Raw genomic sequence first — 27,504 nt, 5'->3', positions numbered from 1 at the left:
GACTTGAAAGGTGGGCCATTGCCAGATTTCAAAATCGACGTAACACCCCAGGTTGCAAAAATACTTCCTAATTTCTCAACAACCTGGTCATGAGTAATTAACAACAGATCTTCTACAAGAGTAAAACAGGTACATTTTTCAACGTTTACTAGTAGATGATGCCCATTGTCAAGTGGTTTAAAGAAATCAGTTGCAATCTTCTCCTATGCATGCTTTGGGAGATCAGACATGTTTAACGGATGCAGGGTTGCTTTGGATGACAAGCAGTTGCACAAATGACAGGCCCCTAACTCTTGACATGACGAGGAGCCACACTCGGCCCCGTACAGCTTGTTTAGTAGTAATAATTCCACGATGTCCCTCATGGGTCAGTTCAATCACTTGTTGTCTCAGACGCTCAGGAATGACAATTTGAGCCTTGTAATACGAGGCCTTCTGGGTTAACTGAAAGTTCTTCCTGCACATTTTTGAATTTTTGTTATTCAAAATCATCATGAAGAGGTTGAGCATGTTTTTGCAACGATTGATATGCAATAATGTCTTTGAGTTTTAGCAAATCTCTCTAGGTGCTGGTGGCAGCAATGATTTGTTCCGCTGATAAGGCAGCAGGGGCCACTGGATTCCACGCCGACATTAACACATATATCAGCGGCTTTAAAAGTGGTGCTGTGACACTGTATTGGCACACATGAGAATTAGGGTTTTGATCTTTTTCGGGACAATGTACAATCCTTTAATCATACTTCTGCAGTCACAACCCCCACCCCTCAATGCAAGGGGGCATCTTGACTTATGGATTTCCATTAAATATGTTCGATACAGGAGCAGATAACGAATGCTCACAAGCCCACACTACAGCTAGGCTTTCTTTTTCAGGTTGTGAATAGTCACATTCCATCTATGACATACTCCAGCTAGCAGAAGCCATAATGTGTCTTGGAATGTCCAGGGCAAGGATGGCACCCAACCCCACTGGGTTTGCATCAACAACACCTCAGTTTGCCATTTTGGATCAAAGTAGGCAATTTCAGTGGCGTGCTCAATTGCATGCTCTATTTTCTTGAAGCTTTGTTCACATTCACATGACCATCGAAATAGAGCATTTTGTTTTGATAAGTCTCTCAGTGGGACACTTACAGTGGCAACATCACACATATTCCTTGAACAGCAACTAAGGAAGAATTGCAGCATAATTTATTCTTGTGTGGGAGGATTGGATGACAAGGTGTCTAATTTATTTGGATCCAGACTCATTCCCCCATCAGAAAAGATATGACCAAAGAATTAGAGTTTGGTTTTATGAAACTCACACTTTGCAGCATTTAAAGTGAGGCCTGCATCTGGGTTTTATACAACAATCTAGTGTAAAAGCTTTATAATGTTCCTTTCTTGTGGCCCCAAAAAGTTCCTTTCTTGTGGCCCCAAAAACCAATACATAATCACTGTAATTAAAAGCATTTGTGAGTGGGGCTGTATTATGCGACAAATGACATCCTGAAAGTTCTGCAGTTGATGACACTCGGAAGCTAAGCCTTTTATATCTCCATAAACCAAAACAAGTCGAAAAGGTAGTAATCTGCCGGCAATTTTCTTCCAGCTCGTGTTGGTGATCGCCTTTGTTCAAATCAAGGCGGGAGAAGACTTTAGCTCAATTCAGCTGTGTAATCATGTTAGCAATGTGCAGACCTGGATGTTGCTCTCTTCAATTGCCTTGTTTGATTGTCAACGCTGATGCGCATGGTTCCCCAATATTTTTCTTCAGTACTACCACTATGGATGATGGGGTCCAACCAGTGGATCGCCCAATGATGTCATGCTTTAATAGTGGCTCAAGTTTTTTCTCAACACCTCTTGTAAGGGAAATGCAATTCTAAGAGGTCGGCAAGCAAAAGGACGGATGTCCTCATTTATGTGAAGATGCACTTTCGCTGTATTAAGCCTACCTAGTCCATGAAACAAGGATGGAAAGTGACTCACTGTCTCCTCTTGACGGGCATTGACGTAATTCACAGATATTGGTTCCATATCTGCAGCAGTATTGAAACCGAGTACACAGGCACTTGATGACATACCCTGCAATATGTGAATTGGGCCTTATACTTGTGTTTCGTGGTAGTTCGATATAAACCTTTACTTTTCAATGGTGTCTATGCAGACTATGCGAACACTTTAGTCTTCAACGGCGTGAGACGTGGCATGGGAGACATTTCGTAATATTTCTTCTTAAGCATAATGTTTATCAAAGCACCACTGTTGATAATCAAAAGGTAATGAACCTTTAGTGTAATTTTAAGACAATGTTTGAATGACTTGTGATTTTACTTGTTGACAGGTCTTTGACTCTCATGCTTCTAAGCATGTGGTCAGTGCGACAAGTGCAACATTTCACTGAGGTAAACATAGACATCGCATATCCATCTTTTTCACTGTCGCTTGACAAATATACGGAAGAACTTTTAGCTGAAGATCTAGTGAACGATCTACTTCATTTAGGGTCTATTTGCCTCAGATTATGTTGTGGTTTGGCCTTGTGGTAGAACACAGAACTTCGTATCTGGCATGTTCTGGAGGCAATTTTGTTTTCATGACGTGACACTTAGTTTTCCTCCACTTTGCAGACTTTCACAAAATGTTTCTTTTTCCCCTGAGCCTATGTATACTTGACCGATGGTTGGACATTTACCGTCATGTGGAAAGGAAAATCCGCATCTGAAGCATAACTTCTTTGAAGATGTTACTTTGTGCCCCTCAGCTTTATGTTTCTTCTTGCTTTTCACATTCATGACTGACTCACTTTGGGCACCTCCAGCCGCCATGTCAGTGGCTTGTTTGTCAGCACATTCCACAGCTCTGGCAACCATTAGGACTCGCTCTAGGCTCAGCATTTCTCTCCACAATATTTGTCGAAAAGAATCAGAAAGGCAACCATCTAAGACTCTTAGACAATTAGCTTCTTCATCATTCTACTCTTAGGAGAAAAACATGCCACATGGAAGAAAACTCAAAAAGGGAATACCACAAGGTTCATGCTTGGCAAAGTAACAACTGTAGAAAAAAAAAAGATAAAGCTCGAAATAAAAAAGACCCTCAGGCAACTCCGCCAAGATCCAAATAACACGGAAATTCAACTGCAGCTTCGCAGGTCAAAAGCGTTGTTACAAAAGAAAACTTGGGAAAGGAAAAGGCAATTGAATGAAGAATTTTGGGCTAAAATCCTACATAATTCAAAGCAGAAGAACAGCTCTAGTTTTTGGAAGACCATCCACAGGCTCCAACAGCCAGACCACAACGGCATCAACTCCGAAATACTGGAATCCGACTGGGCTAACTATTTAACAACTCATTTCAACACAAGCAACCCTGCAATGAAGAAAGTCAAAGGGACCGACTCGGAAGAGAGAGTTCTCCATCAAAAAGGACAAAACCGCCACATTTACTAAAAAATGCAAATCAGGCGCTCAAAAAAGAAACAACCAGGTCCCATCCCTCAATTGAGGAGAAAGCCAGTCCAACGACAGCTGAGCCTAGAATAAATCGAGAATGAACAATTAGATCAGGACACAGCAGACATTATTCTTAAACAAATCATCAAGGGAAAACTCGAGGGGGCCCCAGGACCAAATGGGATCCCTCCGATGCTATATAAACAGGACCCAGCTTTTTGGAGCATTACCTTGACCCCAGTATTCAACGAAGTAAGGGATACAGGAAAAATACCAACATCTTGGAGTGGCTCGATAATAAGCCCAATATACAAAAAAGGCGCTAGGATCGATCCAAGCAGTTACCGTCTGATTGCCCTGATAGACGTAGAGGCAAAGTACTACGCAGGCCTCATCCTGAAGGATCTAATAACATGGGCAACAGAAAAGAACATCATCCCAGCTACTCAGACGGGCTTCCGGAGGGGCCAGGGTACCCTAACAAACATCATGGTGTTAACCCTATTGTTCGACGCAACACAAACGGCAAAAAGCTCCCTGTTTGTGTGCTTAATTGATTACAGCGCCGCATTCGACCATGTAGATCGGCACAAACTATGGCGGAAGCTGAGCTTATGGGGAATCCCTGGCCCCCTCCTACAGCAGCTGGTAATGTTAAACACCGACACCTGGGTCCAAATAAAACTGGGATCTGGCACCCATCTATCAAGAAAAATAAAGACCAGCAAAGGACTAAAACAGGGCTGCGTCCTAGCCCCAACGCTGTTCAACCTCTTCCTCGCGGATCTTCCCGAAGAGCTAAACATCACACGCACCTCGGCTAGGAAATATTACGCTCTCAAATCTGCTTTACGCAGATGACCTGGTCCTCATTAGCCGGTCTCCTATTGGCCTCCAAAACCTTCTGGACAGAACCAACGCATTTTCGAAAGCAAATTCCTTAACAATCAATCTGAACAAAACCAAAGTCATGCCAATGAATCATAACAAAAAACGGAAACCCGCATGGTTCCTGGACAAACAAAGACTAGAACTGGTGACCGCATATAAATACCTAGGAGTCACAATGGATGGCAATGGCTCCTTTAAACAACAACTAGAGGCCATTCGCCGGAAGGGCATGACTTTTCAACTATCAACAAGGCCCCTGCAGAAAGCTCTCCCGGACAGGACATTAGCGCCACTCTTACAGGTAATAAAAGCTCGCCTACAGCCCATGCTCACCTACAGCAGCGAATCAATGAGAGGGAAAGATGCAAGTACTCTAGACAATACAATTAGCCGTGTATATAGGGCAATCTTCCATCTTCCTAAAAACTCTACTCCAGCACAAATTCGTCTTGAATTTGGATTGCAGAAACAAACTGTGGCGAGGAAAGGCCAATATATAAAAAGCTGGCACAAAATTAAAGATGCGGAGCAAGGATCCTTAAACGGCAACCTATGGATTGAACTTACCGCCAAAGAAACTTCACCAGCAAGGGCCTACCTAACTAATTCACTGGAGAGTCTAGGACTAAAGACGCTCTGGGAAACAAGAACAGCCTTTGGGACCTTCAAAAAAGCAGTGTCGAAAGTCATCAAATTAATCTCCTCACTGGAGGACAGAGCCACTCTATCCAAGAGAGCGCATGGATGGGTTGTGCTCGAAGGCTACAGAACCACAAAGCAGCAAGAGTATCTATCAACGGGCCTCACACAAAAAACAAAAAATAAGTTCCTAAACATGCGCTTAGGCAACATACCCATAGCACGTCATTTGGCCCCATGGAAAAGGCCTAATCCATCAAGTGCATGCCGCCTCTGCAAATCTGCGAAGGAGGATCTCATACAGATCGTCTGTATCTGCAAAGCTCTTGCGGACACGAGGCGGTCCATGCTTCGGCCCATATGGAACCAGAAGGGCGTAAAAACCTGCAGGCAAGCAGTGATGCTCTGTTTGAACCCTGAAGAGACTCAGTTAAACTGTAGAACAGTCAAATACTTCGACATAGTGGCCAAAAAACTAAACAAAACAACACTTGGGAGGAATAACCCAATCACATCTGGAGAATAGCAGACTTCCCTAATGGCCTTAAAAACTATAAGGCCCACAAGTACCAAACCCACGGCAATCATAATAAAACATGAAATCACTCATAAGACTAAATGAAAAGACAGTTGGGTGCAACAATTTTATTATATCTGGAGAATAGAGACTTCCCCAACGGCCTTACAACTATAAGAACAACAAGTAAACGCATAGCCAACAGGAAAAGACTCACTAATTTATTATAGACTCACTGTGATTTTACTAATGTGAAAAACTGGTTTTAAGACTTTTTTTTTATCTATTGCTTAATATTATGAGTTTTTATTAACTGTACAATAAAATAAATTCAAAAAATTCAAATTCAAATTAAATTCATCATTCTACTCATTGAATTGGCAATGTTTGAGAAGCATATCAAGTCTTTTTATAAATTCGATCATTTCCCCAACTGTCTTTCTTTGCTTAAAATATAGGTTTCATAATCTAAATTGTGCATTGGATCGAACTGGATATGGAGCATCTCACTGATATGAGGGTAAGAGACTTCTTCAGCGTGTGGTATTGTCTTTATCACTTCCTTTACCTGCAAGATTCTTGAGGTATTGGATTAACTTTTTGTTATCTACTTTTTCCAGTCCATCAATTAAATCAAACATTTCAATGCAGGCAGTCCATCTTACCCCAATATTTTGTTTCTTCGATATATCGAATGGAAGGGGTGGTTTCAAGAATGCAGTGGCATCATAGCCAGTTATGGCCCTTACGGACAAGAGTATATGCTGTGCACCTGGCTTTGCACCATTCATAACATCGACAAGTCCTTGCGATGTGCTTGCTTCAGGGTTGTAATGGTCAATATGAACTTGTATGGGTTCTTTTTGCGATGCCATTGGAGCCTTTCAACTTCTTAAAGACTTTCAAGTCGTGCGAAATGCACCCAGCACCTTCTGTAGTGTCCTCTGCTGGGAACAACACCTCCTTATTCACAACCCATGGACTTCTACTTGGGTGGGTTTGCCCAATCTGGTAAACGCGATTGTATTCTCTATACATCTGGTTATCGACACCTCCAATGTTGCTCTGCATCTACTTACAGTGTTCTCTTGCATTGGGCTATCGTCGCGCATTGCACTCTCCGTACCTGGTTGTCAATGCCATTAGTATTTCTTTGTTTTCGAAAAGTTTTCTGCTTTTAGTGCTTCCTTGCACTCGATCACGGCCTTTGGCACATTGCCCTACCCGGTTGTGGCTTCCTTTAGCATTGTCGTTCAGTATGAACGACAGCTCTGTGTTATGATGTGGTGCAGTATCTCTCGTTTCAACTTTACTGGCAAATTTCCAGCTTCACAGGCCATGCACTAGCTGGAGTTGCACTCAGTTGCGTCTCGCATTTCTCGCGGGGGGGGGGGGGGGGGGGGGGGGGGGGGGGAAGAGAGTAGGCTCGCGCAGGGGGGTGGGGTAATATAAAAACGTTGTGTCCTCCAGTGACTCTGGGAGGAGAGATACATTTGCAAGTACTTCAGCCCTAGATCGCTTTAACGCTCTGAAGCAAAAAGGACCTTAGCTGACATGCTCTGTGTGTTAGTGAAGTATCTTGAGGCACAGTTCAGAAATTCGAATTCCTGCTAATATCGCTCGAACACATGGCTGTCCCTCGTGAGCGTAGAAAGTAATTTGTAGTTTTAGTCATGTTTAATCGCACAAGTTGGCTAGAGGGTGCATGCCCAGGTGCTGCTCGCACCGTCCAGCATGAGGTATCCCCTCTCGCTTTCAAGGCACTGCAGCTGCTTATCTCTGCCTGCACGGACTCAGGACGTCAGGACCAGCAGCTTCCTCCTTGAGATGCTTCCAACGGAGAGCCAAGAGCAGTAAATAATTTGTCCGTGAGCATGTCTCTTTTGTAGTAAAGTGCATGACTTTGCTTGCCATCCTTCAATGAAAGAGGTCAAGAAACCCGGCCTTCTTGGAAGAGGGGAGGGGATAGTCTCCCTCGCCTCTTGTTTGAAGCGAATGAGAAGTGAATGCAGAGCCGGCTGCTCAGCAGCTCAGAATCAAGCAACAGCGTGGAGATGGCACGCGGTGCAGCTAAGCTATCAAATAACACGTCCACCAAATTTGAATTCTATATACACTAGTCATTCAGCATCACGTATTGGTAGGGAACGGCCATTGGCTGGGTCCCGCATTTTCCTGCTCCTGAACAGTTACAGGCATGCTCCCTCCCCTCCTGTAAGCCAATCACAATGCTGCAATGGCAGCGTTGTGATTGGTGCGGAGTCTCAGCACCTGTAGGGAAGCCATTTTCGCTATGTAGGCTAAATGCAGCCTACATGGGGAAAATGTAGAGTGTGCATGACTGCTTTGGTCAGCCCCAGTGCCGACCAAACAGTCAGGGTAATCAGAGTGATGCAAGCCACTCCTCCCTGACTTGCCCACACACCCGCCTCCAAAAAGGCATATCCTCCCGCCCGCCCACAATCAGGCATACTCCAGTTTTCTTGCAGCGCGAGTAGCAGAAAATAAAATGGTATTTAAAATACCATTTTATTTTCTGCTTCTCGCACTGTGAAAAAGCAGTGGGGTGGAGCTCCTCTGCCCTAATGGAGGAGCCGCCCCTGGTTGCACTTTGACTCCACAAAAGCCAACCGTTGATTTTTACTTTGACTGAACCACACATGACACACAAGCAGTTTGCTGGACCATGGCAAACTCCCCGGGAGAGCAATCTCTGTTCTTTGAGTTGCGGGGCTTATGTAATCACATCCTCGTCACCAATTATAGCATCCTCCCCAGCCCATGTTCATGCAAAGCTTCACGCCACACAAGGAGCTTGGGATTACACCTCTTTATTCCTCAGCATGTAACTTAACTGAACATTCTACATTATGAACTCCATCACCCACACACTTACATCACTGTTCTACGGAGTCTGTTAGGAATCAAAATGATCCCGTCATCTCCAACTCACAATTTACTACAACCATGTGGGCTAAGGGTGAGTTAAGTATACAGCACAGATACTTTACATGAGTAGGCCCATATGCTCCACTCCTGTGACAAAGGAAAAGAGGCGCGTTCACATTACTGACCACTACTGTGAGAAAGTGGCTCTATATGTACTTGACCAAAGTAAGGTACAGTGTGTATAGAGGCCACCAACCCCAGAGGTATAACAGAGGTTAAAGTCAGGGCTGACCTTACTCTCAAAAGTGGTAGCTCGGTCGAGCAGTAATCCAGTACCAGAGGACAGTGTAAAGCATTTGTTGTACACACTCAGTCAGCAAAAGGTTTCACACACTCAAAAACAATTGGCCTGGAGTTCAGTCATTATGTCAAAAGATATAGTCGTTTTATTTTTAGAACCAACAGGTATCAAAATATACTTTTCTCAGTTAAGAGTGATCTCAGGTAATGGTTTTTCAGGACGGGAATAGCTTTGTAAACACAACAGGTACAGGGGTTGCAGTAGGCAACACAGTTCTAAACACAATTTAACATTGAGCACAATGGGTTGTTCTACAAAATATGCAGTTGATTACTTTGTAAATTACTTTGTTAGTCCCAGGCCTAGATTCAGTCCTGGGTTCTAAGCTGAAAACAGTTTAATAAAAACTATCTGGTTATCGCTATGATTTTTTATTGAAATCGGTTTTATTTCCAAAAACAAGGAAGGAGCAAAGGGTCATGTAAACACAGCGTTAAGCCTACAACCCATTCAGGGCCGGCCGCGTTAGCTGCTATCATCTCTCAGAAAAGAAAAAAAAAAAAACAAACAGCATGTCGCCTGCGACCCTTGCCGGGCCGGTCGTGCGGTCAAGGAAGTGTGGTGTTAACAACTATTGTAGGGGTCTCTGAGACCTGTCTACTAACAATACACAGCGATAAGCCTACAACCCACTTAGGGCCGGCCTCGTCACTTGCAAATAATTCTCAAGATTGGCCTGATCTTATGACGAAAGGGATATCGCCTACCAGTCGTGGTAGGCCACCTGCTCGTACTGATAGCTGTGACCATAATGACAGGTTGCGGTACATTTCAGGACCCATTAAAAGAAGAATAACATTTTAAACACGGGCAATAAGCTCCTACAAAATGGATAGTAAGAGACAGAGAGAAGCCAAGCAGGGATAGATGGAGAGAAGAGTGGAAAACAGAAGCAACTACCGGGTTAGGCGAGTGAACCGGCCACAAGTAACATTCTACAATGGCCAACCGGGAACACTGTATAGGCCACAGCATGCACGCTGGGGGAAGGGAGTTATAATCAATCTGGGCATGGCAGAAGCCCGTTAGGGTTTTGCGGAAGCAGGGCATCCTCAAAGAGGGCAATTGCTCTAAGCTTGACCGGCAGGTATCGTGCATGTTCAATTTTACAGAGGTATTGGACCAAGGGGCGCCACACTGCATTAAAGCAGGTTTTTCGCATTCGCAGTGGAGCAGTAAAAAGCTCCATAGTTAAAATGTGCCACAGTCGCACTAACCAAGCAGCGATCGGAGGTGCCTCTGGCCTTTTCCAATAGAGAGCAATGGGATGCTTGGCGGCTCCGAGCATATGTAGAGCTATGGTCCAATCGTTGTTCATGAGCACTTTCAAAGTGGCAGGTTTGTTGCCCAAGAGGATCGTGGCTTTGGAGTCAGGGTGAGGGAACCCCAACACCCCCTTGATGTGACTGAGGACCTCCTTCCAAGAGGATCGTGGCTGTGGAGTCAGGCAGAGGGAACCCCAACACCCCCTTGATGTGACTGAGGACCTCCTTCCAGAGCAGGGTCAGGTGCGGGCAGGCCCACCAGATGTGAATGAAGTCGCCAGATGCATTTGAACATCTTCAACACAAGGGGGGTGCTGCAGGGAACATACGGTGTAACCGGATCGGCGTGTAATACCATTGCGTCATAATTTTATACACATTTTCTCTCTGTGGGATGCTGCGGTAGACCCTAGGAATATCGCGCATAAGACGGTTCCACTGCCCAGGTGCAATTTCAGTTGCCGACGCCAGTTACCATGGTCGTTGGTACGGGTGTAGCGTCTGCGTGGGCGGATGCTGAAGGCCCTGGTATGTCCGTTATACCATCGAATGAGCGTACCAGCCGCTCAAATGGGGTGTAAGGCCGGGTAGCCATTTGCCACATAGTGGGCGACGATACCCAATGCTGCAACTGTGCATATTGCAGGCTCGCTGCTGGCGGGAGACGAAATTCATCTCTGCACTGGGCGAAGGTCTTCAGGCATCCCCCCTCAAACATGTCCCCAATGACTCTGCACCCTCCCCGTAGCCATTTGGCAAATGTTTATGTGTGGTAGGCTGGAGGGAAGAGCGGATTGTCTGCAATAGGGGTGTGAGGCGAGGGGAATGTTGTCAGCCCCTTAAGTACAGCTAGTTTGTTCCATACATCCAGGACTGTTTTTGTGGGTATCGCCATGTAGGCACTGCGGGAACGCGCTGTCCTATAGAACCATGTAAGTTCCCAGATAGTGCGTCCCGCTACCATCCGATCCATGTGGAACCACACCTTTTCACTTTCTGCGGTTGTCCATTCCTAGGCCATGAGAAGGTGTGAAACCCAGCAATAGTCTAGTAGGTTAGAGCATGCTAGACCCCCTCTATCTTGGGGCATCATGAGGTTCTTGTGAGAGAACCGTGGTAGACAGCCACCCCAGATGAACTTGGTGATCTCCTTCTGAAGGGCCAGTATCTGTTGTGGGATGGGGTTGGGTAGGCATTGGAACAAGTACAGGATTTTTGGGAGGATAGACATTTTGACACCGTTAAGCCTGCCAAGCCAGGAGATAGTCAGCGGCTTCCACTTCCTCATGTCTTCCTGAACAGCTGACTTGCATTCCCGCCAATTCACCTGAGACCACGTGTCCAGGGAGGGGGTCAGCTTCAGGCCCAAAATACTGAATATGGTCCGCGCTCCACCGATATGGAGCCAACCCTTCTATGGCTGGAAGCTCCTCCTGCAGGATTGTGAGGTTTAGACCCCAAGACCTGGCATGGTTAATTTTGAGGCCAGATGCCCTTTCGAAAATCTGCAGAAGAGCATGGAGCGCCGGGAGGGAGGTGCGTGGGATAGTCAAAGTGAGGAGAAGATCATCCACAAACAGCGCCACTTTGTTCAGGCGCCCTCTTAAGTTTAGACCGTGGATGTCCTCATTTTGCCTAATCATCTCCGCCAGGGGCTCCACTGCCAGAGCAAATAGCAGAGGCGATAGGGGACAGCCCTGCCGAGTGACCCTATGTATGTAGAAGGGGTCCGAGAGCCGCCCGTTAACACAGACCCTCGCTTGAGGGGAGAGATAAGGCACCATAATCCTCGCAATCATGTTGCCCCCCAGACCAACCCTGTGTAGGACCGAGCGAAGAAAGCCCTACTCCACCCGGCCAAAGGCCTTCTCCGCGTCGAGCGAGAGAAGACAGGCCTGTATGTTCCAATGATAGGCTTTCCCCACCAAATGGGCAATTCTTCGCACGTTATCCGCCCCCTGCCTGTTGCGGATGAAGCCAACCTGATCTGGCTCTACCGGTCCCGGCATGTGGGGTTCCAGTCGTTTGGCTAATATTTTTGTATATAGCTTGAGGTCAGTGTTCAATAACGCTATAGGACCATAAGAGGCGCAGAGGGAAGGATCCTTTTCTGGTTTTGGGATAAGAGCTATTTCCCCCAAGCCCAGAGAAGGCGATGGGCTTTCCGTATCCGTAAAGGAATTATAAAGACACAACAAGTAGGGCTGGAGCTGTGAGACAAACATACAATAAAAGGCTACTGGCAGGCCATCCGGGCCGGGCGTCTTACCGAGGGGGTAGATCTTTCATTGCTGTAGTCAGTTCTTCCGGCAGAAGAGGGCCCTCCAGCTGTGCAGAGTAATGCGGGTGAATTGGGGTCCAAGGGCAGTGGTCAAGGACCTCATCGATTTGGGCTTGAGAGGGTGCGTCCGCCGTTAGAGGGCAGTGTAATAAGCCCTAAAGGCATTTGTCCCCCCCCCCGAAGTACCGCTGTTTCAAGGCCAGCAAGGAACGTTCGGCTTTGTTGGCAGGCAGCGGAGCTGGCCCCGAAGGTTCGCAAATTTCCGCCGATTCGCGAGGGTGGAGTGTTCCCGATCTTGCGCCTCGAGCTTCTTTATATCCGCGGAGAGACTATCTTCTAGTTTGCGGGCTTCCCGAGAGCGAGCAATCGCCAGAGACGTGATGTGGCCCCAGATAGTCGCCTTGAAGGCGTCCCACACCTTGGGAAATGGGGTCCGGGGTAGGTCGTTGCTCGCGAAATAAGAGTCTATGGCGATCCGTATTGACTCCATGGCCTCCGGATCCCGCAAAATATACGGCGGTAGGTGCCACTGTGCCTGACGCGCAGGGCCAGAGGCCGGGTCCTGTAGGAGAAGCTCGACATGTGCGTGGTCGGAAATCGAAATGTCCAACATAGCCGCTGTGAGCAGATCACCTATGAGAGCATGCAAGATGAATAAATAGTCTATGCGCGAGTACGAGCGGTGCACATGCGAATAGTACGAATAATCACGCAACTCGAGGGAATGATGCCGCCAAGCATCCATAAGGCAGAGTTCCATTATCTGGGTCCAAGCGCAGATGACAAGGCCCCTGATCCATTCAAAGAGGCGACACTACAGTCCAACGCAGGGTCCCACACCAAGTTAAAATCCCCTCCTACAATCAAGGAGGCTTCGCCCTGTGGCACCTGGTCCCGAATAGCACCAGGAGATAGGAGTCCTGCATCTGGTTTGGTGCATAAACATTACACAGTGTGAGCGGGCGTCTGCCAACCACCAACCCGCCCTGATGAAACGCCCATCCGCACCATGGAAGGCCTTTAGGGCCCCCTGCCTAATGCCTCTCCTGCAGGGAATAGCCACACCCGCCGTTTTGGTGTCCGCAGCTGCATAGAATATATGGGGGTATTTGGGATGTGCCATGCACTGGGTATCACTTTTAAGCAAGTGAGTTTCCTGAAGGAAAATTATGTCCGGGCCCTTGCAGTAGAATGTAGCGCCACACTTGCCGCCGTTTATTGGGGAAATTAAGGCCCTTAACATTGAGGGAAAGGATCTTTAGAGGGTCAGGAAGAGGCATTACCACTGTAAGTTACCTGTTAGCGCGCGGAACCTCCCACAGAACCATGCCCAAACCGGGAAAAGGGTAGAAGGGGGGGGGGGGACCTCCCCTATGTGCCAATGCCCACTGCAGCCTTCCAAACATCCAACCACTGCACCCCAGAAGCAGAGAAATGGTAGGGTAAGAGAGCAGGAAAAAAAAAAAAAAAAAAAAAAAAAAAAAAAAAAAAAAAAAAAAGTAGGAAAGAAAAGAGGAAAAGAGGAAAAAAAAATATAAAAAAAAAAAAAAAAAATAAAGAGCCTAGCGACATCGGCAAACGGGCCACTGCGTACTGTTCCTGAACAACCAACATTGGCCAACCGGGCCACAGTGTCCTGTTCCTGTCATGGGCTAGCCTACACCCTCAGGTTTGGGAAGCCTAGAGATGTCACTCTCTCAGGAACGGGCGAAGGGGGGGGGCGGATTTCGCTGCGCTCAAGGTCAACCAGGTGGGAGGCTCCGGCCTCCACCACAGTGCAGGGCAGGAGCTGGGATGGAGCCCAGCGTGCGTTGATGAACAATGATCCATACCTCCTAAAGTCATCCACAGATTTCGATAGTGTGGTCCCCCTTCCAAGGATTTTATGTGATCAATAATGTCTTGCTTAGCCTGTGAAGCTTTATGGGTATCCAGGGGCGGAGAGCGTCTGGGCCTATGCACGGTGGACCAGGAAGGCCTGGCCGGTATTCTTGCGGGAGGTGGGGGACGAGAGGGGCTGGCAGAGAGTGATGATGGAAGTTGGAGTAGCTGTGCCGCTTCGTGGTAGGATCTTACCACACTTTGTTTTGACTCAGTTAAAAAGGTAGGGGCAAAGGGGTAACCCCATTGATAGGAGATGTCCAGGCTCCGTAGCTTATCGGTCACAGGCTTGAAAGCACGACTGCGCCGCAGGGTGTTAGGCGCAAGGTCTTGGAAGATTTGTATCTTATGCCCGTCGTATGCGATATCCTGTTTGGCCCTCGCCGCCCGGAGAATAGCTTCTTTTTCTGTAAAGAAGTGCACTCTGGGGAATTGTCTTTGAGGAGGCCCAGCCGACCCGCAGGCCTGGAGACACGGTGAGCTCGGTCCAAAGCCGGCGGGTAGGCATCATCATCCCCCCAGACGTGAAGCAACTGTGCCACATGCGTCATGATGTCGCTCCCTTCAGCCCCAAGAGGGGCCCCAAGAGGGACCCCCCCCCCGGATGCAAAGGTTGTTCCGGCGGCTGCGGTTTTCCAAGTCTTCTTGCTTCACTTGTAACTCAATGTGTTGTTCTTCAAGGGTGGCCAGACTCTACCAAAATTGCTCTTGATCTTCCGTGCGGGCGTCCACCATCTTTTTCAGGCTATCCACTCTCTCGCCAAGGTCTGTGACCTCTTTCCGGACTTCTCGAACGCAGGAGTGTACTTCAGTACCCAAAGAGCCAATTTCAGTTTTCAATTCGGACATGAAGGATGCCATGAAAGCCTGTGTCACCAGGGGTGAGTCTCCCCCACCCTGCGAGGTGGCCCCGAGGAGGCAGAAGACCCCGTTTTGCCCCACAGCTCCGTCACCGTGGTATCCTAGGAAGCCGGTGCTGGGGGTTTCTTGCCTCTGTTAGTGCGCATCATCGTGCGATGCAGGCAGCCCGCAGAACGCCACAGTCTACAGGCAGTTGAGATCTGTGCGGTCAGTCCAATCTCCCAACAGCCTCCCCTCGCCTCCTCCATACTCCTCCCTGGGAGAGAAAGCAGCCCCCAGAGCATAGCCGCAGTGTGGGTGTCACCAGCCTCCCAAAGCGTTGTGGTCCGCACTGGTTGAGGGAGCCTCAGGAGGTCACCCGACAAGGATCTATGGAAGCTGTTCCCTGGAGGCGACCAGGTAGCAGGGCTAGGTCTGCGGTCGAAGATCAACTTCCTAGAGTGGCACTCCAAACTCACTATACCACTCCATACGGCGTTCAGTGTGCTGTGGTGGATTCCCCATCCCGATTGCAAAGAAGGCTGTGGTCCGTGGCTCTACACCAGAGCTGGGCGGCGCGTGTAGCACAGTGTAGCTGCCCCTCCACAGATCACCAACAGATAATGATACCAAGGCCCCAGGGGCACTCACTGGGCAGCAGGTTCAACAGGGCCCCCGGAAGGAACACCAGCCGCAGATCCATCTGCCATCAGGGGCCCCTCGATGTCCCAACACCTGCTTCATCAGCGCATTAGCCTCGGGCCGCAGCACGGCCCACAGGGCCCAAAGCGTGGCAAGGATCAGAGTTTAAAGATGGAGGCACAGATGAGTGGGAGCTGAGCTCTTGGTCACTTACTCAGGGCAAGTGGGGAAGTAGAGTAGGGTAGTAGTTGCACTTCCAGCGGCACTCGGGCAGCTGGGTGCAGTGTGGTTTTGAGCCGTCTGGAGCCCAAGGTTATTCAATGGAAAAGGTAAAAAGGGAACAAAGGCTGCAGACTCGAGGACGGTGATTCTTCAGGTGCAACACCACTTCGAGAGGTAAGTAGGGATCTTGGAGAAGGTACCCCAAAGGAAGGCACAGGGGGCTGCAGGGGTGTCTTTTAGTGTCGGGAATCATACCCTTGGCTGGGCGCGGTTGGGGTGGGGGGGGGGGGAAATCTCTGGTTCTGAGGCTGCAGGCGTCGTCTAGTTCATCGAGTAGGGTCACTGGACTTCGGTTCCCAGTCGCCGGGGGGACGTCCTCGTGGTCTTGGTTCACTGGGGCACAGGCTGGGCTCAGCGGGTGCAGAGTGGGCTGGATTTGCGGTTCCTGGCTGGCACCAGAGAGGGTTGCTGTTGGAGCAGAGCCTCTGCTCAAGGGAGTCCCAGTCTCTAAGAGGGTCAAGGAAGGCAGGTCCTCCGGATTTCTCGACGTTTTTCGACGTTGCTGCCCGCAGGACGCCAGGGTTAAGCAGGAGCAGGTTCAAGGATCAACAGGCCGGTAGGACTGGGGCCAAGTCAGTTGTCATTGTCCTTTTGTTGGCAGCTGCACGGCAGGTCGTCCTTCTTGTTTTTAAAAACAGGATCTCAGGAAGGAAGGTTCAGGGAGCCCCCAAATACTGAATTTAGGGGCTTTGCAGGTAGGGCAAGGGACACGGACCAATAGGTCCCTGTCCTGGGTGGGTACTCCCCCCTAGACTGCTCCTCTCCAGTGGGAGGGGGGCAGGAACCTAGCTGTGATTGGGCAGGGCTCCCCATCTTCAAGATGGCTCCTGAGCTGTTAGATGAAATCTGTCTTTGAGACTTTAGTTCAACTCATCTCAGAACATATGGTTTATTCTTTGGCATCTGTTCTATATTTTTTAACTATGGACTCAAGCACCAAACTGAACAACTTTCTTCTCTTTCCAGTCTTCTAAAATCAACAAAAGATTTTAATGTAGGAGTCCAAGGAGGATTTATAATCATCCAGCGTGTATTTTTTTCAATGACTTGGGCTTTCGCGATTGCTACTCCTTGTCATTTTCTTGTCATTTTCCCTATCTCTGCAATTCTCACATACATCTTTTTTTTATTTCAAAAGTATTTTATTGATTTTTATAGAGAAGACATCATCATTTCTGTTACAAGGTTAGCCAATTGTAGTTTGTACAACAGTGTTAAGAGTCACTTCGAAGCATATGCTTAGCTAACCCCACCTGACGTGGTTTAGTGAGAACAAGAAAAAAGATGCTAGAAGAAAAGTAGGAGAGAAAGGGATGAAATAAGGACACAAGAAAGGTTCTGTGATTGTGAGACTTCTCAACGCCTGACCAAGCCGTCACATTTTTAAACAACGCAGTTGTCCCTTCTAGTATTTTCAAAATTATTATCTTTATACATAGTGGTACAGCGGCCAGATGGCCCGGTTTTTGCCAAGGGCTAAAAAAAACAATAAATTGGGGACAGGGGTCAGAAACCAACACTGGCTACTGGTCTGTTCCGCCCACACACTTGGAGCAATGTCCAATAAGGCAATTCCTTAGTTGTGAAACTAATCTGGTGCTCTTTGATGCACAGACCCTCAGAGTGAGTGTGCAATCTATTTCCCAACTTAGTAGGTTTGTATTCAGGGCACGAGTCGGGGTACCACGCGGGTGGACGGCATCCCCCCACTTATTTCCGAGGGTTGTTCAGGGTGGACGCCGTCCACCCTGCTAAATAAAAACCACGTCCACCATTAAAAAACGGGAGCGCGGCGCGCACAAAGTAAATAAAGCATTCCCGCATTTGTCCGTAATTTTAAACGGGCACAGCTTGCCCCCACCTCCCTTCTTGACTCCGATGCTGTATAGAAGCTCAGACCCCCAGCAGCACTGTAGAGGCACAGCGGGATGGCAACCCTCACACCTCCAGCCCTTGATGAGCTGTTAAAAGGTGCTCGAAGGTGACAGAGGGAGGGCGGCAGCTTCAGAGCAGCAACATCTATTCACATGCAAACAGCCCTGAATGAGTCTTGTATCTGCTATTTAGAGGGGGGCTCACACATTCCATTTCCACCCAGGGCCCCAAACATCAGAGACTCGGCCAGATTACACCCCGGCACCACGTGGTTCTCTTCACATAGCTTAATTACTGTCACTAAATTGTAAGCAAACCTCGGTTCTTCAATCATGCAGGCTATAATGTAAGAAAATAAAGAAATGGCACAATCGCACCCACACTGAATAACAAAGTATGGAGTTCAATCGGTTCTCTCGGAGTATCTCCTGTAAGTACAGTACATCACAGTGGGGGATGGCATTTTGAACAGAGAGCCTGTCTTCTCGTTGTCTTGTGCAGGAGAGGAGCCCAATATGATACTAGAATACTGCATGCCCACCCCTGTGCTCCCTCTCCTGTGATGGTTCCTGCCCTCCCCTCAGTGATGGCACCTGTCCCCCCATGTTGTGGCTCCAGTCCACCCCCACCTGTGATGGCTCCTGTCCCCCCCCCTCCCCCGTGGTGGATCCTGTCTCCGCCCTGGGTGGCTTCTGTCCCAGTCCTGGAACGGCCCCTGCAGCGAGGGTGAAGTTCTTGATGGGCCTCTTCTCAAAAGGGCTCAGCTCAAAATTAATATGGAAAGGTGGGCGTGTAAGTAAGTGAAGGGATGTGTGAATGGCTGGATGAATTAGTGAAAGGGTGAATGGATGAATGAAAGATTGAATAAATGGATAATGAGAGAGGATAGATGGATTGATGAGTGAGGGGAAGGATGGAGAGAAAATGTAAATAGCTGGATGATTGATGAGGGGAAAGATGGATGAGGGGAAGGATGAGGGACGGAGGGAAAGGATGGATGGATGAGGGGAAGGATAAATGGATGAGGGGAAGGATGGATGGATGGAGGGGAAGGATGGATGGATGAAGGGCAGGATAAATGGATGGGATGGATGGGTGAGGGGAAGGATGGATGAAAGGAAGGATGGATGAGGGGAAGGATGAAGGATGGATGGATGAGGGGCAGGATGGATGGATGGGTGAGGGGAAGGATGATAGATGAGGAGAAGGATGGATGGATGGAGGGGAAGGATGGATGGATGAAGGGCAGGATAAATGGATGGGATGGATGGATGGGTGAGGGGAAGGATGGATGAAAGGAAGGATGGATGACGGGAAAGGATGGATGATGAGGGGAAGGGTGGATGGATGGATGGATGGATGGACGGACGGATGATGAGGGGAAGGATGGATGGATGATGAGGGGATGGATGGATGGATGGATGATGAAGGGAAGGACAGATGGATGGATGGATGATGCGTGGGTGAAAGGATGGATGGATGGAGAGTGGGTGAAGGGATGGATGGGTGGGTGAAAGGATGGATGGATGGATGGAGAGTGGGTGAAGGGATGGATGGATAAGTGGGTGAAAGGATGATGAGTGGTGGGTGAAAGGATGGATGGATGGATGATGAGTGGGTGGGTGAAAGGATGGATGGATGAGTGGGTGGGTGGATGGTGGATGGGTGAAAGGATGGATCAGTGGATTGGACGGTGGGTGGGTGAAAGGATGGATGAGTGGGTGCGTGGATGGTGGGTGGATGATGGGGGTAGGTGGATGAGTGAAATGATGGATGGATTGATGGATTGATAAGTGCAAGGGTGAATGAATGGACATATGAGTGAAAGGGTGGGTGTAAGGATGGATGAGTGAGTGAAAGGGAGGGTAGATGGAAAAAAGGATGAATAGATGTGTGAAGGAGTGAAATGATAGATGGATGAGTGATAGGGGCAATGGATGGATTCATGAGTGGATGAGTAGATGGATGGGTGGGTGGATGGATGGATGGAAGGAAGGCTAAGTGAAAGGGTCGATGGAGAGAGAAAAGGAGGATGGATGGATGACTAAAAGAGTGGATGGGTGGAAGGATTAGTAAGTGAAAGGATGGCTGGATTGGTGAAAGGGTAAATGGCTGAATGGATGAGTGAATGGATGGGTGGGATGAAGAGTGGATGGATAAGTGTACAGATGGATAGGGTGAAAGGGTGGATAGATGGATGGATAATGGAGATGAGTGAAAGGATGGATGAGGGGATGGATGAAGGGATGGATGAGTGAAATGATACATGGGAGGATACATGATGGATAGGTTTGCAAATGGTTGAATACTTTTGGAAATGGCTGGGCTTACTTATATACTATTGCGCGACCTCTGATGTGTCTGTAAAACGTACCTATTGTCCTGAAGTTTTGTCCTAAATTTTGACCTCCTGTCCTGAATTTGTGTCCTGAATTTTGACCCTTTGTCCTGAATTTTTACACTCACCGTCCTGAATTTGCACCAATGCCAGTTGGTCACCCTAATTCTTTGTGCGGTAGAACCGAGGCTCTTTAACACAGCAGCATGAGAGTGACGAGAGAGAAACCTGGCAGAGTGCTGCCAAAGAGCTCTCCCACTCAGAATATTTCATTATTTAAGTGATCGTGAACAATTAAGGGTAAACTGAGATGTGAAAAACGAAACACAATGCGATGCGGCTGCACGAGACTTGAGGAGTTAATTAAGTATTAGTACTAGCAAGTGTGCTGTAAGTTAAATTAAAACATTTTACATGCACTGTGCGCCTCGTGCGTGTAGAATCAGAGTACCACTAGACCCGGCCCTGCCAATTCAGTGCCGGCGCTAAGCACTGGCACAAATTAAGCCCTGCATTGAACAATTGACACCAGGCTACGAAATGTAAGTAGTATGATGGTGTACCCTTGTGTGTTCTTCCGTGTGTCGCTGTTTCCACATGGAATGTTTAATGATGACAGCAACGCCCCCTTCTAGTTTGTGTTGTCGGTCTGAATTGTATAATTTTGTGGAATGGGGAGGTGTAGGATGGCGCTGGATTGTTCATTTAAACATGACTCCATGATGACGTCTGACTTGTCATTACGTATGTCAGTATATTTTTAATTTAGGCTCAATCCTGTCAGTGTTTGGATAATTGCACTACTGGATAGGGGGGCACAAAGTTTTGCAAAGGTTCTGCCCGCTTTCTTCAAGGGGTCCCCACAAAATGACATCATGAGCTAGGCCCACCCCAATTTTATAGTAAGTAGTCTCTGTAAAGGGTCAAAAACAACCATTACAATGCATGAGTCATAATCGGCCCTTTTTTTAGGAACTATCACAAAAATAAACAGTATTAATACAAAGTAAAGCAATGTTTATATTTTGTTGCACTGAAGTAAATGAAGGCAAATAAGTCAAACTAAAATATACCAAAACTAAATACATTTCCTAAAATAAATAGAAATAAATAAATCTGCTAAAATAAATACAATGGCCAGTTAATATATCCAAAATTTAGGCATTGACCCAAGTAAATGCCCCGGCAGCTCCATTGTCTTCAACCAAGATTCCCAATGTTCGACTAATGTTCTGATTTGTTACCTTTGCTGCAAATTGTAAAGCGTTCTGATATCCTTCAGGATCAAGTTCGCGCTATATAAAACTTTATAAATAAAATAAATAAATCTAGCCACAGCTAGAGAGGCAGCTGGGACAAAACTATGTAATACAGAGTCGCTAGTTTACAATAGGTGGGGAGATAACATATAACACTCATCGATAGAATAACGTGAATATGGAGCCCTAGTGTGTGTAATAGTCATTGTCGAGTGTGGGAAGCAGCCTCTCTGGGAACCTGTAATGTGTACAAAATCTTGCAGTCAAACTTTCCTGTAGTGTTTTGAAAATGTGTTGATGTCACCTTCGCCAAACTTCATCCACATTTGGGCTGCTAATTCCTCCATACAGGGACCTTAAGTCACAGGCTTAAGTACCAAGCAGCTTCAATTGTTAAATCTTGCATTATATGCAAATGATAGATCTGCCTTACATGTGATGTCACTTCCTGTCGTGATGTCACTTCCTGTCGTGATGTCACTTCCTGTGACCACGTCTACCTTGGAGAGTCCCCCCACTTCTTTTTTTAGGACTTGTGCCCTGTTTGTATTGCAGGTGCGTAAGTGGGAGAGAATGGGAGTTAATTGCAGAGTTCTATACATATTTTACCTATACTTTATACTCTTGTTATTACTAGGCTGGACCTGATTTTTGAAATAAGCAAGACCCTCAAAATCAGGGCAGTTTGAGAAGGGATGTAGCAGGGGTGGGGTCCGAGTTTTGGGATGGCGCCCTCCCCCCCGCCCCGTTCTTACCTGCCGTCTCGGGCGGCAATCGCAAGCCTCCCCAAACCCCCCCCCCGCCCCCCCGCTCCTCAATGCGCTCGCCAAGGGGCGGCAAATGCAGGAACTGCCACGGGCGTCTAAAGGGCTAGCCACTGAGTTTGAGTGTACAGATTGAGCACACTTGGGAAATTGAGTATAGGGAGAATTATTGAAAGAGAGCTAGGGATAGTTGAGAGTTCTTATTGAAGACAGGACTGGTGACCTCGGAGTTTGTTTTGTCCCTTCACGGTCATAATTGGGCATGGATTCATATTTGGCCTGCCATTGTAGATTAGTTAGTTCATTGTTTGTTCCAATCACCCGTTCCCTTGAGGTCATCAGGGACATCCTGCTTACAATCATGACAAAGGATTCATGCGGCCTCTGCATTCATGCAGCGAGATGTAAATTAGTCCTCTTTTTCATTTCTTCTCTACAAGTATATTGGGCTCTGGTAAAAAGTAAATCCAGTGATATGTTGCCAATACATCGTGTGTTAAAAAAGTTTAATAAGGGGGGGGGGGGGGGAGTAAAAGGGGTCGATGAGTGGCGGCTTGGATTCTACACAGACCCCGCCCCTCATCTCGTCTCAGAATCGCTTCATATTCCACAGAAAAGTTCCATGGCAAGACACAATTGAAGCTTGAGCGGTGAATAAAACAGGGTGCAAAGGAGCAGCTCACAGGGGGAAAGAGACATAGCCATATAATCTTAGTAGCTAGTCCTGGGGTAAGTTTACAGTATGGTGATAATGTAGCACCTTTTTACATGGCAATATAGTGCCTGTCGTGGAAGATGGATTCACCACATTCAGCAACAAATGGAAATTTAAGTCGCAGTAATTGTTTGTTGCTAATAGTGGCATTCTCCAAGCTGTCTGGTTCAGGGTCAGTATCTTCTGCTAGAGACAGATCAAATCCTTCATCTCCAGTGACTGGTATTCAGAATGAAGATTTTGATTTCAAATGTGAGCCAAATTAGAAGACCGAGTCAAAACGCACAGTGCAAAAGAACTCCACTTACCAAATTAAGGCCACAAAAACGAGAGACACTGACCTTCACTGTTGCGCCCAAAGATGCAGCAGGAAAAAGAAAGAGTCGAGACAACTCAATAGTCTCATATTTTGAAGGCTAGTCAGTATTGCTAGAGCTTAAAACCAGCAGAACGCCACAGCTACCAATAGCACAGGGTCATGGGTCACCCAGAAACTGAAATCCAAGCATTCCCAACTGTTAAGCTCACTTCCTGGTAAAAAGGATCATGCAGAGTGTAAGAAACCTGCTTTTTTATGATCAACCTGGATTTTCACCTTTTTGCTGAACCTTATTTTTGCGGACTTTAGCACACTATGCACTTTACCCCTGCTAACAAGTAGTAAAGTAAATGTGTGCCCCCACAACCCTTTTTACATGGTTGAATCAGTATACTTTTAATTGGCATACTTACCTTGTCTATGTCCTTAAAATATGGTACAATGTGTACCCAGGGCCTGTACGTTAAATGCCACTAGTGTGTTGCCTCATCTAGTGGGCTATCCTCTACAGTGGCAGTGTAAACAAAAAGCAATTTAACCTGTAAAAACAAACCCTTTAGAAAGGTCAATACCTCCCTTTATTGATATTATGAAATCATCCCTTTGTAGTCCTCAGAGCCCTTAGCAGAGAGCATGATATTATAAAGTAGGATATGTGGCGGTTTCATTGTAATATGTCCTTTCAGTCACTAGCACCCAAAGGCTATTTCCACTGTAAGTAGGCTGTCTGGCCCACAAGGAAATGGGTTTAATAATAAAAACCTTTTTCAATGTAAAGTCAGATTTTAATAAATAATAAGGAAAAGGTACTGTTAGAAAGTTACCCTTTCTCTGCCTTAGCCTCCAGCTGCAGTCCTTGGAGTGCTCATAACAGGAATGAGGTGAGAAACCTGCTGCCAGATCAGAGACAAAGACTTGGGTGTGGGGTGTTATTTTTATTCATTGGGTAGGATGACTATTTGGACCGTTCCCAGGAATTTACTTCACTTAAAAGAGGCCTCCCCTGCCATAGGCAGATAACACCTACACAGGCCCCTTCTTTTCTTTCCCCAGTCAGACAGGCTTCAATTGCAGTGGGAGTGGAACTGCCCCCCACAACTGGTTTAGAGTGACCACAGAGGAGGGGATGCTCATATCCTGGGCCACACCTCTGGAGTGGACACACAGGCTCTGCATTAGGGGATAAGGGATTCACCATGTTGGATTGAGGCAGAGAGGGGCACTGTGGAATTGTTTGTTTTATGGCACGCAGGAAGTGGGTACCCCATTGGTTAGGGAGAACCCCCACCGACAAGCTGTTGCCAGGCATAAATGTGGCACCTCCAGTACCCTCCTGAACTTGAAGAAAAGAATAAGACTAAACCTGCTCTCGGATACCCGAGAGGAGTCCTTAAGAACTGGACCTGCTCTAAGGACACAGAAGACGACACCAAGGGTCATTAGGCTACCCCTTGTTAAAGCTACAGGGCCACACTAGCTTCAATTGGCTTGCCCTGGATACTCGGTTGGCCTCTGCTGGAGTGAGTCCTGACCCCCGCCAACCAAGATCTGTTCCTGAGCATCTCCTACCACTCCTGAAAACCTGGAACTTAGAAACATTTCTACTCCAAAGATCTCTGGAGAACCGGGACAAACATGCCAAACTGATCCAACCAAGGTGTGTTGACGCTTGCAAAAAATTTAGCTTTTTCTGCTTGGAGCTTTTTCGCAATTACAAATCCACTGCAGCGGGACCCCGAGGAGACTGTACCCCACCTTTTGGAGTTCTCTTTGGCTATAGCCTGTAGTCTTGCCCCACTGGAGAAATCTCAGTTAAAAAAAAAAAGTGACCACATGAGAACAAAAAAGTCCTCATTGGGTGAAGGTTTTAAAAGTATCGACTCTTTACGGACTTTTCCTGATTGCGAAGTTCTAATTTCTCTCGCTTGGAGCTTTTGTGGCAAAAAACCAACTGCTTCACCAGGATCACATCCAACGCTTATCTGGTCTAGTGGATCCCTCCTTAGCTTCTGCCTGCTGCCGAAGAAGTTTGACATCCATTCTTGAGAGTAAGTCCCAATATTACACCTCTGCTCAGGTTGGACCCGTTTTCAGTATCTGACTTGTAAACCATTACAGTTGGCCTCATAACACACCTAGGTCCAGGTTTACCATGACCAGTTGACCATGGTTGGCATTTAACTTATTTTGGCACCATTTTTAATTTAATATAACATGTTAAAATAATAATTTAATCTCTGGCTCACCTCACTGGTTTGTCGATTCATGTATTAACATGTAACCTATTATTCTAAATTGTTTGGGATTTTTCTTGTGTTGTGACTTTATTACTGCATAAATACTTTACACATGCCTCTAAGTTAAGCCTCTCTCCTCTGTGCCATAGCTACCAGGGGGTTGAGCGCACAGTAATTTAGTGGCTATAATGGGACACCCTGACAAGGATTGTGTTTCTTGCACAGAGCAGTACTTCTTTTTAACTGGAGAGATACTCCTGAAAGTTTGTACCTGCTGGAGAGATGTGCATGTAATCCTGCAGCCGCAGGTAAAAATTCTGGACAGGGAACTCCAGCATCCACAGTACCACAGAGGGAGTATAATACTGTTCGGCAGGCGGAGTTTTGAAACCGCAGAGCTTAGGCTGCAAACCCTATGTAAATGCCATTCTATTGTAAACAAGAACCACTTTGCATAGCATCAATAACAAGCGTTGACTAGCGAGTACACAATACAATGAAATCTCTGAAAACAAGTGAAACATATTGGCCTTGCCAATGCTTGTTCACCCCCCTTTTCTCTCTTGGTCTTTGTTTTCTTATCTTCCCACTTTTTTTTTCCTTTCTCGCTCTGGGTCAAAGTCTGATTATAAATGCAGTGTGCCCAGAAATTAGATTTTTGTTTGCACCACCTGCACAAATTAAGCACTGTTTAACAACCATGAAACTGAAACAAATTCATAAATGCGTCACCAGAAAACAGCAGTTTAGACAATCTTCCTTAGACAATCACGTTTTACCGCAATACTTGCTGGTTTATACAATTAATTGGAGGTAATAAAGTACCGGCCCCGATATGTTTATGGTTATGACAAGAATTAATGTCATCTGGACGACTAATTGCCAGTCATTGGCTTTCAGGTGCATCCCAATGACGGGATCTGGCAAAACTAAGCACTCACAAAAAACACAAGATTGGCGAAAGGTCGCCGCCCTGTCATGGGGTCAATCTCTAGTTGAAGTGCGCAAGAGGGACTTAGCTGCAGAGTTCTTAGGTTTCCAACCAGCTCAATGTGTGAATAGCTCATTAAACATTGGTTTTTAATCTGCACTCCACTACAAACTCTGGACTACAAATCCCAGAATACAAAGAATAAACCTGGACTGAATAAGCTACACTCACGCACGGACCTAGGAAATGTAAAACCTATGCTGCTCATCTTCCAACCTCACATATGCTCTGGATAAAAAAAGGAACATCTCAATATCTGGTCATTGTACATATATTTGTAAAGAAGTGAAACGTTTGATAAACAAATACGACTTTCTGTCTACAAATATGTGAATTTATAGAAAAGACGCTCGTGCATGAAGCACGCGGCAAACAAGTATGTATTTGTGTCCCTGAAAGGACTCCTTGCTCGAGTTAGACGCTACTATTGTTCGCTTACCAATATTCTTCCTCAGTGCGACCGGCGGCTTCTGCAGGAAGAGCGATGGTTGGGGGCACAAAACAAAGCCTTTTTGTCCCCCAGTTTCCTGAGTGACCTTTGGCAGAGGCGTGCCACCACTCTCGGGTACATTCACAGCAGCCTCCATCTCGAGTTCGACTTCTTCCATGCTCCAGACCAGGAACAAGGCCTCGCACAACACAGGTGCGAAAGAGGTTCTTTTTAATCACTAAAACGTGTGAGGAAGGAACCGACGAACACAGCTGCAAATCCAAACCAGCTTGATTGTACGCGGGCCAGCGAAGGGTCATTTCACCATATTTCCTCAGGCACTGAGACAAGCCACCTGGGGGCAGCTGCTGGCGTCACGGCTTTCGTTCTGACGCAATGAGTTGAGGTTAGAAATTATTACTTATGAGTGTGGCCACATTCCAGTCTTTCTGGAACTTCTTTAAATAATGTTTATCAACATGCAAGCAATTTCCACCCAAAAAGAACACGAGTTCCCCCAAATTGACTATTGCAAGCAATTTCCACCCCAAAAGAACACGAGCTCCCCCAAATTGACTATTTTGTTTTCTAGCGTATATGACGCTGCATTCTGGGACATGTAGTTTTGTCATGTAGAGTTGCTAG

At 46.9% G+C, this 27,504-nt stretch overlaps 1 protein-coding gene across 1 annotated transcript in view; it reads right to left on the bottom strand.

Annotated features, from left to right (window-relative positions):
• LOC147722334 (mediator of RNA polymerase II transcription subunit 1-like) overlaps positions 1-27,016 on the bottom strand; it is a 597,606-nt gene extending 570,590 nt beyond the window's left edge. Inside the window, exon 1 of the mRNA XM_086966831.1 lies at positions 26,869-27,016. Within this exon, the coding sequence (XP_086822957.1) occupies positions 26,869-27,016 (148 nt within the window). The remainder of the gene's footprint in view (positions 1-26,868) is intronic.
• Positions 27,017-27,504: the final 488 nt, after the last annotated feature.

This window comes from Lissotriton vulgaris, chromosome 4_1, assembly GCF_964263255.1.
Source record: "Lissotriton vulgaris chromosome 4_1, aLisVul1.2, whole genome shotgun sequence".
Classification (NCBI taxonomy): domain Eukaryota; kingdom Metazoa; phylum Chordata; class Amphibia; order Caudata; family Salamandridae; genus Lissotriton; species Lissotriton vulgaris.
This window is presented reverse-complemented; position numbering and strand designations above follow the sequence as displayed.